The sequence below is a fragment of the Leucoraja erinacea genome, chromosome 18, assembly GCF_028641065.1.
Source record: "Leucoraja erinacea ecotype New England chromosome 18, Leri_hhj_1, whole genome shotgun sequence".
In the NCBI taxonomy this organism is placed as follows: domain Eukaryota; kingdom Metazoa; phylum Chordata; class Chondrichthyes; order Rajiformes; family Rajidae; genus Leucoraja; species Leucoraja erinaceus.
The window spans coordinates 4,627,865-4,641,278 of record NC_073394.1 but is presented as its reverse complement, the minus strand read 5'-3'; the positions used below and the strand labels follow the sequence as shown (position 1 = coordinate 4,641,278).

Sequence of the window (13,414 nt, the reverse complement as noted above, 5' to 3'; positions counted from 1 at the left end):
GCTCCGCGATGTTGGGAGTCGGCGGCCACAGCGCTCCGGAGCTTACTGCACGGCGACCCGGTAAGGCATTGCCCGCTCCCCGCCTCTCCGACCAGGTAGGGGACTAAGAATTAAAGTTTCCCCCTTCACCCCCCCCCACCACATAAAATCCCACTAAACTAACTGACTAACATTTAAGCAATGATTTACAATGATTCTCCGGGGAGGAGGCAGCCGCTCCAGACTTTTCAAGCCGCCCGCGCTACCTACCTAATCTACGCTAAAAATCTTCCATTCCGAAATCCGAAAAATTCTGAAATCCCAGAAGTGTCAGGTCCCAAGGCTTTCGGATAAAAGGTTGTGTACCTGCACTAAATATTAAATGGGACGTTTTTTTGTATGTTTACATCTCTTGAGGTGAAATAAAGTAACTTTTCTTGTTTTTTCCTTAGCCCGAGGAAAAGTCACAGTCAGAGGTAAGAGTCATTTGAATATGACATTTGAAATTTATTGTTAAATATTCATTGTGTGGAATTAAACGTTGAGCTGCGTGAGGTAAACTGGGTCAGTTCCACTCGATTTGCGTAAGACAGTTGTTATGCAAGAGCTGACACAAAATAAAGGACAACAAGGAAATACAGTGAGTGTTTACGTACAGATTTTCAGTAGTTGTTTGCCAAAATATCACTTGACAGACACCGAGAAATGGTGCTCTTCAGAACTAAAAGCATCTGGCCACGTTGTCAGGGAAATTGAGAACAAATAAGAATTAAATGGATTCAAAAGAAACTTTTTGAACTGGATGTTCCACATTGTCTGTGCTAAGGAACCTTGTGTTCAATATGCAAAATTTGCATTGCAAATAAATAATTGGGGGTTGATAATTGAGTAATTGCTATGACAATCAGTTGCCATGGATAAAGCAAAAACAGAGCTAGTGTGGGTGTGTGTGTGTGTGTGTATGCGCATGTGTGAGCATGAATGCATGCGTGTGTGTGTGTGCATTTGTGTATGTGGGTGTACATATGTGTGAGCATATGTACATGTGTGTGTGTGTGCGGCCTGTGTGCGTGTGCATGTGAGTGTACTGCAGGCATGTGTTTGTGTGCATGCATGTGTGTGAGTATATACATGCGTATGTGTGTGTGCATGTGGTGTGTGTGTTATGTGTGTGTGTGTGTGTGTGTGTGTGTGTTTACCTGGATATGTGTGTGTGTGTGTAATGTGTGTGTGTGTGTGTGTGTGTGTGTACCTGGATATGTTTGTGTGCATGTATGTGTATGTGTGTGTGTGTGTGTACGTGTGTGTGTTTACCTGGATATGTTTGTGTGCATGTAATGTATGTGTGTGTGTGTGTGTGTGTGTGTGTGTACGTGTGTGTGTTTACCTGGATATGTTTGTGTGCATGTAATGTATGTGTATGTGTGTGTGTGTGTACGTGTGTGTGTTTACCTGGATATGTTTGTGTGCATGTATGTGTATGTGTGTGTGTGTGTGTACGTGCATGTGTCATACTTGCGTGCCATGAAAGCCAAAGTATGATAATGATCAACCTGGGATCAGATGGAGTACCACATGATTTCAGGCTGAAACCCACATCCATGTCTTTATTATCACAAGTCTGTCCTTCCTCAAAAATAAAATCACGTCCCGATCACCCCTCCATTTAACCCTGCGTTCATCCCGGTTTACAGGTGCGTAAGCTCCGGAGGGAGCTGGACGTTTCGCAGGAGAAGGTGGCAGCGCTCACAACGCAGCTGACTGCTAATGTAAGTAAGCATTAGGAGGGAGGTATGGGGAGTTGTTGCAGAGTTTATTATACATTTGTATTAACTGAACACTTGCTTTTCCATTGAAGCTTTTACACAGTGATATAACTTCAAATGTGAAGTCTCCAAATGTTGATACTCAGCTGTAATTCCTTTACCCTTCCAGCAAGACTGAGTAAAAGGATAAATGCTCATAAAACTATAAGACATAGGTTGGCGCAGTGGCGCAGCGGTAGAGTAGCTGCCTTACAGCGCCAGAGACCTGGGTTCAATCTTGAAATCTAGTGGAATATAAAAAGTAAAAATGGAGATAAAGGATCGGTGCATTATTAGAGTGGCACAGTGGTAGAGTTCCTGCCTCACAGCATCAGAGACTCAGGTTCGATCCTGTTCTATGCTGACTGTACGAAGTGTGCATGTTCTCCCCGTGACCACGTGGGTTTTCTGCAGGTGCTCCGGTTTTCTCCCACATTTCCAAGACGTGCGGGTTTTTAGGTTGATTGGCTTCTGTAAATTGCCTCTAGTGTGTAGGTTGGGAAAATGGGATAACACAGAACTGATGTTGCGGTGCTCGATGTTCAGCATGGCCTCAGTAGACTCTTTCCACGCTGTATCTCTAAAACTAAAACTGTACAGTTTTGGTCTCTAAATTTGAGGACGGACATTTTTGCTATTGAGGGATTGCAGCGTAGGTTCACAAGGTTAATTCCCGGGATGGCGGGACTGTCATGCTGGCAGAATGGAGCGGCTGGGCTCGTATCAGGCCACAATTACAGGCAAGTTCATTGGCTATATTTAAGAGGGAGTTAGATGTGGCCCTTGTGGCTAAGGGGATCAGGGGGTATGGAGAGAAGGCAGGTACGGGATACTGAGTTGGATGATGAGCCATGATCATATTGAATGGCGGTGCAGGCTTGAAGGGCCGAATGGCCTACTCCTCCACCTAATTTCTATGTTTCTATGTATCCTCTGGAATCTTATTGAAACATATCAGTTTATTAAGGATTTGGACACGCTGGAGGCAGGAAACATGTTCCCGATGTTGGAGGAGTCGAGAACCAGGGGCCACAGTTTAAGAATAAGGGGTTAGCCATTTAGAACGGAGATGAGGAAACACGGAGAGTTGTGAGTCTGTGGAATTCTCCGCCTCAGAGGGCGGTGGAGGCAGGTTCTCTGGATACTTTCAAGAGAGAGCTAGACAGGGCTCTTAAAGATAGCGGAGTCAGGGGATATGGGGAGAAGGCAGGAACGGGGTTTACTGATTGTGGGTGATCAGCCGTGATCACATCGAATGGCGGTGCTGGCTCGAAGGGCCGAATGGTCTACTATTGTCTATTGTCTGTCAGATGATTTGTCTGCAATTCGCAATGTTGGTGTTGCGTTCGAGCAGGTCTTTGGTGAGATCAGAATTGGCCACATTTTTTGATTGCTGCCACAATCAGCTTTTGATATCCGAGTACAGGTTCAGACCGACAGGAAACGCGGGCACCAGGTTCACGCCCCAGAGAGCTGATCCATCCTTGGAATCTCGCCCTAACATGACTCACCAACTATTGAAACTGCAGCGTCAAGGGTTGTAGATGACTGGGAAACTGTCTTAAGTGGACAGGTCCACAGTGCCAATGTCTGTCAATTGTTTCTCTATATTGATGTTATCTTACGTGGCAAATTCCATACTTCTCTGCAACAAAAGGACCAACTCAAACCAGCGAAACCGCCAAAATGTTGTTTACTTTCTATAAGTCATATTGGTATTATGTTCAATGAGCATTGAAGCCTTGGGGCAAGATGCTTGCCAATGTAATCGGCTTGCTATCTAGTGTTTAGAAATTACAAGAGACACACTGATTGATGGCTGATAACTACTTTCGACTTGGCAGCAAGGCAGCGTTAAAACATTAATGTCTGAATTATGTTGATTCATGTCAAAACAGCACCAATATTATTTCCCTTCAAATCTTTGGCAGTCAAAAATGCTGGAGAAACTCAGCGGGTGAGGCAGCATCTATGGAGCGAAGGAAAAAGGCAACGTTTCGGGTCGATAGATGCCTTCGCTCCATAGATGCTGCCTCACCCGCTGAGTTTCTCCAGCATTTTTGTCTACCTTCGATTTTCCAGCCTCTGCAGTTCCTTCTTAAGGGCCTGTCCCACTGTACGAGGTAATTCAAGAGCTCTCCCGAGTTAAAAAAAAAACAACTCGTGGTAAGTACGTAGAATGTGCATAGTGGCAACGTCGGAGCTCGGGGACGTCTCTTAGAGGCTCGTAACGCTAACGGCGGGTACTCGGGAAACGCGGTAAGCTCGTGAAGATTTTTCAACATGTTGAAAAATGTCCACGAGAGCCCCGAGTACCTACGAGCGGCCATTACCGTAATTCTCCGAGTTCGAATCAGGGGAAACTCGGGAGAACTCTTGAAATTAGCTCGTACAGTGGAACAGCCCCTTTAAACATCCCCCCTTATCTTTGGCTATTTGATCCAGCTATTCTGCATTAAAACAATTTAATGTTAAGTTTGTCGTGATATCATCTGTGTTTTGGATACCTGTGGTTGATAAATTGGTCAGAGTAATATTTTCTTATAGTTTTTACTTATTTCTTTGGGACGAGGTAGTACAAGCTGGTTTATCCCCGAAGGTGGCTGACTGGATGACACAGCTGCTGCCTTACAGCGCCAGATACTCGGGTTCAATCCTGAATATTTATTCAGAAGACAGTGTCGTGTAAATTTCAGTCAGATGGGTTTCCATACCTGAGGTCTGCCAAATTAATTCCAAATGCCTTCTGCATTTCATTCCAATTCTTCGGCCGAGCTTCCCCCTAGAGCAATGTCAACATGGTTGATGGAGATAGAAACATAGAAATTAGGTGCAGGAGTAGGCCATTCGGCCATTCAATATAATCATGGCTGATCATCCAACTCAGTATCCCGTACCTGCCTTCTCTCCATACCCTCTGATCCCCTTAGCCACAAGGGCCACATCTAACTCCCTCTTAAATATAGCCAATGAACTGTGGCCTCGACTACCCTCTGCGGCAGAGAGTTCCAGAGATTCACCACTCTCTGTGTGAAAAAAGTTCTTCTCACCTCGGTTTTAAAGGATTTCCCCCTTATCCTTAAGCTGTGACCCCTTGTCCTGGACTTCCCCCAACATCGGGAGCAATCTTCCTGCATCTAGCCTGTCCAACCCCTTAAGAATTTTGTAAGTTTCTATAAGATCCCCTCTCAATCTCCTAAATTCTAGAGAGTATAAACCAAGTCTATCCAGTGTTTCTTCGTAAGACAGTCCTGACATCCCAGGAATCAGTCTGGTGAACCTTCTCTGCACTCCCTCTATGGCAATAATGTCCTTCCTCAGATTTGGAGACCAAAACTGTACGCAATACTCCAGGTGTGGTCTCACCAAGACCCTGTACAACTGCAGTAGAACCTCCCTGCTCCTAGACTCAAATCAAATCAAATCAAATCTTGACGAATCAAAAAACATCACACTGTATGATGAGAAGAGGTGGGAGTTGGAAAATATCCCGCTCACTTGATCGTCTAAATCTGTTTCATCCTGAAGAATGACCATTCTCATGCTCTCACAAGCCAAAGGGCCACCCGCCATGCAGGTCAGAGGCAAAGAAGAGTCATTTGTAAATCATTTGGGTATATCTGAATTCACAGCTGTACAAGCACAGTCTTTCCGAAAAAGGGACCACATCACCCCGATCCTGGCCTCTCTCCACTGGCTCCCTGTGCGGTTCCGAATATATTTCAGAATCCTTCTTTAAGTCTACAAAGCCCTTAACGGGCTTTACGGCCCCCACCTACATCAAAAGTCTACTCACCCACCACACCACCTCCAGGTCCCTCAGATCGGCCGACTTGGGGTTACTGAACATCCCGCGGTCTAGGCATAAGCTCAGGGGCGACCGCGCCTTTGCGGTTGCAGCTCCTAGACTGTGGAACAGCATCCCCTCTTCCCATCAGAACTGCCCCCTCCATCAACTCCTTTAAGTCGAGACTTAAAACTCATCTTTACTCTCAAGCCTTTCTTGACGTCCTCTGAGGGAGGGCTATATGTATGTATTTATGGATGTACTTAATCTATGAACCAATGTTGTGTAACGTTAGTACCTCCACCAATGTAAAGCACTTTGGCCAACGAGAGTTGTTTTTTAAATGTGCTATAGAAATAAAAGTGACTTGACTTGACTTTCAGCCTTCCTGAGTTACTGTTGGTATTTGCTGCCTTAACTTCAGGAACTATCCAGTCCCACCTGTTCTGGTGTTAAGTGAAGCTGTTATTCATGGCAAAAACCACCAATTGCAGGAATCTAGCATTATGTTACAATTTAATTGGAATCGTTCAGCTTTCAGGAGTTTTAAAACATTTCCCAATTTTTTTTTTTCTTCCTTCGTTTGCTATTTTGGACACTTCATCCGATTCTAAGATGAAAGTAACGACTGGATTGTTGTGGCGAATGAACGAGTGGTTAATGTGGCTTCTGGCCGAGTGTTGAAACTGATCCCGTTTGTTCAAGTTTCTGAAAGATGATCTCGCTGCCTTTGGCCAATTGGAAGGAAAACTGCTGGTTGAGTTCATTTAAAAGGCACGGTGGCGCAGCGGGTAGAGTCGCTGCCTCACAGCGCCAGAGACCCGGGTCCGATCCAGATTCCGGGCGCTGTCTGTACGGAGTTTGTACGTTCTCCCCGTGACCCATGTGGGTTTTCTCCGGGTGCTCCGGTTTCCTCCCACACTCCACAGACCTACTTGTAGGCTTGTAGGTTAATTGGCTTCTGTAAAAGTGTAAATTGGCCCAAGGATGTGAAGGATAGTGCTAGCGTACGGGGGTCGCTGGTCGGTGCGGACTCGGTGGGCCCATGGTCCCGTTTCCACCCTGTATCTCTCTAACTCTATATCGAGGAAAGTGCTCTCATGCCCACATCTGAAGGACTAGTTGCAGGTGCGGAAGTTTCATTTGATTCCACACACGTGATGTGGTGGTGCTGCCCCTCGGGTCCAAGAACCAGGGTTCAATTCCTGCCTCTGGTGCTGTCCATTGTTAGTGTACCTTCTCCTTCTGACCGCCCTGGGTTCCTTCCGCATCTCTCCACACACAGGTTAATATTGGCCACTCTTAAATTGCTTTGAGTCTGTAGGTAGGTGGTGGAAATTGGGTTGGGAAGCAGGGAAGTTGACGGGAAGTGAAGGGGGGGTAATTAAATGTGTTGGTATAAATGGATTCTTGAGGGCTAGCACAGACTCAATGGGCCGAAGGGCAAGAATTTGGGCCATATGGCTCAATGACCACCTGAAAAATATTTGGCACCATCAATACTTTTACCGTGCGAAATGTTTTGTGAGACTGTTTGCTGGTTTTTTTCTAAGATTAGCTGGTTAATAAAGATCATTTCTAGGTTGTGCTTTCAACATAGATTGTAAACGCTATTGACGCTTGAATCCTTGGTGGTAAACAGCTGGCATGGTGATTGACGTGGTTTAATTGGCATGGTTCACTTATTGCTTTGCCAGCATCTGTGTGGCCTTTTGTGGAACCGGATGGTGCTTCCTGTCACCCACATGTCAGGGTTGTTTACGTATATTTGATCCTGGAGTCTGTGAATGCCTGGAGGTCTCCAGCCTTTAGAAAGGTCTCCAGACGTCCTCTGAGGGAGGGCTATATGTATGTATTTATGCATGTACTTAATCTATGAACCACTGTTGTATAACGTTAGTACCTCCACCAATGTAAAGCACTTTGGTCAACGAGAGTTGTTTTTTAAATGTGCCATAGAAATAAAAGTGACTTGACTTGACTTGACTTTTCCTGGTTCTGGGGGGAACTGAACATTCCTGAGCAACTGAACATTCCTGGTTTGACCTGCATGAGAGCTGTGCGAGTGGAATCTCGGAGACCGGACTCTTCAATAACCTCATGTAATAGTTCTTATGGCAAGACTTTCAGACCCGGACGATAGATACAAACACGCTGGAGTAACTCAGCGGGACAGGCAGCATCTCTGGAGAGAAGGAGTGGGTGACGTTTCGGGCCGAGAGCCTTCTTCAGACTAGTGGCGCACGTTGGCGCAGCGGTAGATTTGCTGCCTTCACAGCGTCGGATACTCGGGTTCGTTCCTGACAACGGGTACGGAGTTTATACATTCGCCCTGTGACCTGCGTGGGTTTTCTCCGGGCGCTCCGGATTCCTCCCACACTCCAAAGACGGACAGGTTTGTAGATGAATTGGCTACGGTAAAATTGTAAATTGTCCCTAGTGTGTAGCATAGTGTTAGTGTATGGGGATCGCTGGTCGGCACGGACTCAGTGGGCCGAAGGGCCTGTTTCCGCGCTGTATCTCCAAAGATTAAAGACCAAAGGCCTTTTCTGAAACAGGGTTGAGGTTATAAAATAATTAAGGGTTGGGGTTATAAAATGGGGTTATAAAATAAACGGTCATTGCCCAGTAAAGAAGGGTCTGGTCCCAAAAAGTCACCTATTCCTTTTCCCCAGTGATGCTGCCTGACCCGCTGAGTTACTCCAGCATTTTGTGTCTGCATTCGGTATAAACCAGCATCTGCAGTTCCTTCCTGCGCACAAACGGTTCTATCAGGTGTGGGACTTTAACATTTGACGGCTGCTGTTTAGAAGGTTCCAGAGGGATACCTGGAATTATCTTTAAGAGGTGTGTGCGGAGCGAGAGGGAGAGACAGAACAGGACAAAGAGAGAAGAGAGAGAGACGAGAGAGAGAGAAAGGGGAGAGAGCGACAAACACCGACAAAAGAGGACGAGAGCGAAGAGGGAAAGAGCGAGAGGAATAGAGAGAAAATGGACAGAGAGGGAGAGGGCAAGGCTGGGGGGGAACGGACGAAACATAAGGAAAACGGGATACTAAATGGGGTGGGGTGTCAGAGGGTTTTAGGGGGTACGGGGGGGGAAAGTGAGGGTGGTGTGTACTATCGAGGGGGGGGGTGGTGATGTGGTATTTGGGGGTAGGGGAAGGTGAAGAAGACCACGGGAAGGGGAGGAAAGGGTGGGGGGGAGTATGAAGAAAAGGTTAGCGAGGGAAAAGGTGGGGGGGGGGGGGGGGTGGGGAAGAAGAGGAAGGATAAGTAGGGAGGAGGGGACGGAAGGGAGGCGGAGGTAAGTCGAGTAATGGTGAGAGAGAGAAGAAGGGGAGAGGGAAAATAAGCGGCTGAGGGAAAAAAAAAAGAGGGGGGAAGAATAAAGAAAGGAAAGGGAGGGAAGGGAGAAACAAAGGACAAACAAGGGGAAGGGAAGGGGAAGAAGGAGAGAGGAAGAAGAGAGAAAGCAGGGGGGAGAAAGAGGGGAAGGAGGAAGGAGAGAAGGAGGACGAGAGAGGAAGAGGGGAGGAGAGACTGAGGGAGAGAAGGGGGTGGAAGAGGGGGAGGGGAAGAAGAAGGGAGAACAGGAAAGGGAGGGAGGAGTAGAGGGGAAAAGGAAGAACGAAAGGAGAAGAAAGGCTAAGGAAAAGTAAGGAAAGGAAAGAAGGATGGGAGGATAGGGAAAAAAGAGAGGAAATGGAGTCAGAAGGAAAGGAAGGGAAAGGAGAAGGAGGGGGATGAGGGAGTAAAGAAACGCAGGAAAGTGGAAGAGGAAACCAGCAGGGGAGGAGAGAGAGGAGAGGAGAGAAAATGGGGGAAGAAAGAAAGAACAGGAGAGAGAGAGGTTTAATCCGGCAGATGAAAGAGGGAGAGGGAAGGGAAAAGAGAAGAGGAAAGGGGACAGATTCAAAGAGAGGAAAAGGGGGGCGTGAAAGAAAAAGGAAGAGGAGGAAAGGAAAGGAGGGAGAAAGAGAGAAAAGGAGAAGGAAAAAAGGTAAGAGGGAGGAAAAAGAGAGAAAGAGGAGAAAGGGAGGTGTAAGGCACCGAAGTGAAAAGAAGGGGGGGAGAAAAAAGAGGGAAAGGAGGAGCAATAGGGGAGAGAGAAGGGGGGGGAGGAGGTGCTGGGAAAGAGGGGAGGGAGAGGAAAGGGCGGAGGAGAGCGAAAAAAGATAGAGAAGAGAGGAGAGAAGTGAGAGGACGGAAACAGAGAGGAGGTGCAAGGGAGGAAGAACCAAAGGGAATGGAGGGAGAGGAGCTTTGAGGGAAACAACCGAAAGGAGGAGGAAAAGGAGAAGGGACTAAGAGGCAGGGGAAATAGAGGGTCGACAGGGGAGAGGACTGAGAGGTAAGTGGGGACGGGTAGGAGGAGGGACACATAGGGGACGGGGAAGAGAGATTTGGGGAAGCAGAAGAGGAAATGGAGGGACATAAGAAGGAGGGCGATCGGAAAGAGAGGGAGGGAAGCGGAAAGGAGGGGAAAAGGGTGCTCAGAATTTTGGAGGGGAAGAAAGAAAGGGGCGGGAGGAGGAGGAGGAAAAGAAGAGAGAGAAGGGGGGAGCAGGAGGGCTATTGGAAGGGGAGGAGGGAGTGGGTTTGGCGAGGAACAGGAGCAAGGAAAAGGTCGATTCAAATCTCGGAAAAGGCATGAATGAAGTAAGGGAGAAGAGTGGAAATAAGGGAGAGAAGAGGAAGGGGATGAAGGAAAGGGGAAAAAAAAAATAGGGAAGGAGAAAAAGGGGGGACAAAGGTAAGGAAGGAGGGATGAGGGAGAGAAAGGGAAAGGGGAAAAAGATCGGAAACACATCCCCAGGGGGGGAGGGGAGGATGGAAAAAGGGGAAAGGGAGAAGGGAGAGAGGGGAGAGAAAGAAGGACCAGGGAGTGGGCGGACGGGGGAGACCGTACAAGAGGGGAAAAGGTGGGAATAAGAGGAGAGGAATGGGCAGGGGGAAACAAGGGAGAAAAGGAGATACCAGAACAAGGATAAAGAGGAAGGGAGGGGAAGATGGGAAAGAAAAAAAGAGAGGAGAAAAGAGGAAACGAGGCCGGAGGAAAAAGAGAAGCAAAAATGAAGGGAAGGGGGAAAAAAGGAGATGGACGGGTGAAGGGGAAGAAAGAGGAAAGAAGAGATAAAGAGGAGAGAGGGAAAAGAAGAAAATAAGAAAGAAAGGAAGGGAGAAGAACAAGGGAGTGGGGAAAACGACATAAAAGGAGAAAGGAGATGGGAGGTTAGAGGGAGAGGAAAAGGGAAAGGGGGGGACAGACATGAGGACAAAACAGGAAAGGGAAGAAAAGAGTCGAAGACAGGAAAACGGGGAGGAGGAGAAAGGCGAGAAGAAGGATGGAGAGGTAAGGCTCGGATGAGGGCTGAAAAAGGGAGCGAAGAGGAGAGGGGTAACAAGAGAGGAAGGGAAAAAAAAGAAAAAAGGGAGGGGAGGGGGGGGAGTAAAGGGGAGAGGGAAGGAGGAAGGAGAGGGAAAGGGGAGAGGAAAGGAGGAAAGAAAGGGAGGAAAGGGGGAAGTGAGAGAAATGAGAAAAGAAGAAACAAAAAGGAACCGGGAGAGGAAGGAAGGGAAAAGGAAATCGGAGGTAAAGGGAGAAAAACAAAATGAAAAAAAAGAAAAAAAACAAAAAAATAAAAAAAAAAAGAAAAAAGGAAAAAAAAGAAAAGGGAAAAAAAAAAAAGGAAAAGAAGGAAAAAAAAAGAGAAGTAAAATGAAAGAAAAAGGGGAAAAAGAGGAGGAATAAAAAGAAAAGAAAAAAGAGGGAAAAAAAGAAAAAAGAGAGATACAATCTCCCTCACTCCACCTCGCCACAAAAGGCTACCAAAAAAAAATATGGCCCCCCTTTCCTCTTCCCCCCTTCACCTCCATGTAGCTATCTAAATCTTGTTAACGAGCACTATAGTCCATGCCACAACCTCCGCCACACTCGTTCCCGGAAGCACCCATCGCCTGTATAAGGAAATAGTTACCCGTCAGTTCCTCAAATCTCTCCGTGCCCCGTGACAACCACAGTACCATCCCCATGGTAAAAACGGAAGCACCGCTAGCAAACAACCACAGCTTCTGCACTTACCTCGTGCCATGACAATAATAGACGTGAACCGAAACTTAGAGGTATGTGTTTCATGCCAAGAAACTACGAGACGGTCACAAGGCAAGTATTATGAAATGTTAGACGCAGCTGTTTGAAAGAAGACGCATTGGTTGCCAGGGGTCTGGATGCAAAACAAAGAGCCCCCGTTGGGGAAGATACCCAGAGTAGATGTAAAAAAACAAAGGCATGATCAGGGGGACTCAGCACTCCAATGACTGTGCGTCGAGTGCGACAAATTGCAGGTGGCTGTCAAAATACTGAGGAGGCTGCCTCCGTGAAAAACAAGGCGGTTGGTTGGAACAGATTCCTGCTTGCAGATGCTGGGCAGTACCGCCCGGACAACAACATGACTAAAGGTTACATTAGAGTGAACGGTGAGGTTGTCAGCACGGGGGGTTCCGTACTTCGCTGGAGGTTAAGAAAAATGAGGGGGGACCTCATGGAACAAAGAACCTTTGAAGAAAAAAACCGGATAGAGTGGTGTGGAAGGAGGTTTCCACTCTGGGAGAGTCAGGATGGAGTCCCTACATACTTAAGGACTTCTTTTTAGGAGGAAGGAGGAGGAACTTTCTTCATCAGGAGAATGATGAAAAGACATAGTGGAATTCGGTCCAACAAGGTGGGGGGTAGGGGCCAGTCATGAATTGTTTTAAGCAGAGATAGATGATTCTTGATTAGTACATGGTGATTTTTTTTTTTTTTTTTTTATATATTGGTACCTAATCGGTCGTCCCTGGCACGAATCCCGTACAGGGTGAAAATAAAAAATGGCGAACGTCTGGTTTTCATTATACTTTGGGGCCCTGTAAGGGCAAGCCATGGGGGAAAAAAAACAAAACAAATTAAACTTTGGGAAAAAAAAAAAAGTAGTACGGGTTTCAATGTATAGGGACATGCAAGGAATTGAAGTAGGAAAAAGGGTGCTGAAGTTAAGTAGATCACCGCGTTGATGGCGAATAGACTTGATGGGCCGAATTGAATGGATAAAAGATCAGTATCAACCAAAGAGTCAAGCTGCTCATAGAAATCGCTGCAAAGACAATTCGAGCGTGTTGAGGCAGCCAATTAAAAATGGGCGGATTGGGCGGTGGATGTTTTATGTTTAATTCTTAGTACGTGTTATTCTGTATTTTCTTTATGTGCATGCGGGCATTGGGGGGGGCTCGAAGCATTCCTACACACAGTGTATGTGACCAATAACAATACCTTTGAACCTTTGAGTGGGTATGGGTGTAGGTGGAAAGTGGGGTTATGTTAGGGTTGGGGCAAGTGTTGTTCCATGGACCTTCTGGATGTTTGAGCGACGGGCGGCAGGAGCCGAACCAGCCCTTGAACCAAGATGTTCACAAGTTCTCATAATACCGTCTTCCCATTGGAGCAGTGCAAGGACAAGAATCGAGTGACTCAAGAGAACGCATGTGGCCTGGTTGAAAAATCTGAAGCCTGAGAAAATATATCCTTCTTCACGCGCGGATTCTCCTCATTACTTTGTGTGAAGTCAATAGACGATATAGACAATAAGGTGTGCAGACAGTCGACCATTCGGTAAAAAAGACGCACTTCGAGGCCAGCACCGCCATTCAATGTGATCATGGCTGGGAAGTCACCCCCAATTGGGAAGGGAAACCCCATCAGGTATTCCTGCTGCTTTCTCCCCATATCCCCTGAGGCCCTATCCAGCTCTCTCTTGAAAGCATCCCGAAAAACCTGCCTCCCACCGCCCTCTGAGGCAGAGGGA

At 46.9% G+C, this 13,414-nt stretch overlaps 1 protein-coding gene across 1 annotated transcript in view; it reads left to right on the top strand.

The window, feature by feature from the left end:
- The window catches only part of nav2a (neuron navigator 2a), a 572,427-nt gene that overhangs the window by 518,920 nt on the left and 40,093 nt on the right, over positions 1-13,414 (top strand). The window contains 2 exon segments of the mRNA XM_055649181.1: positions 432-455; positions 1,674-1,748. Coding sequence (XP_055505156.1) covers positions 432-455; positions 1,674-1,748 — 99 coding nt within the window.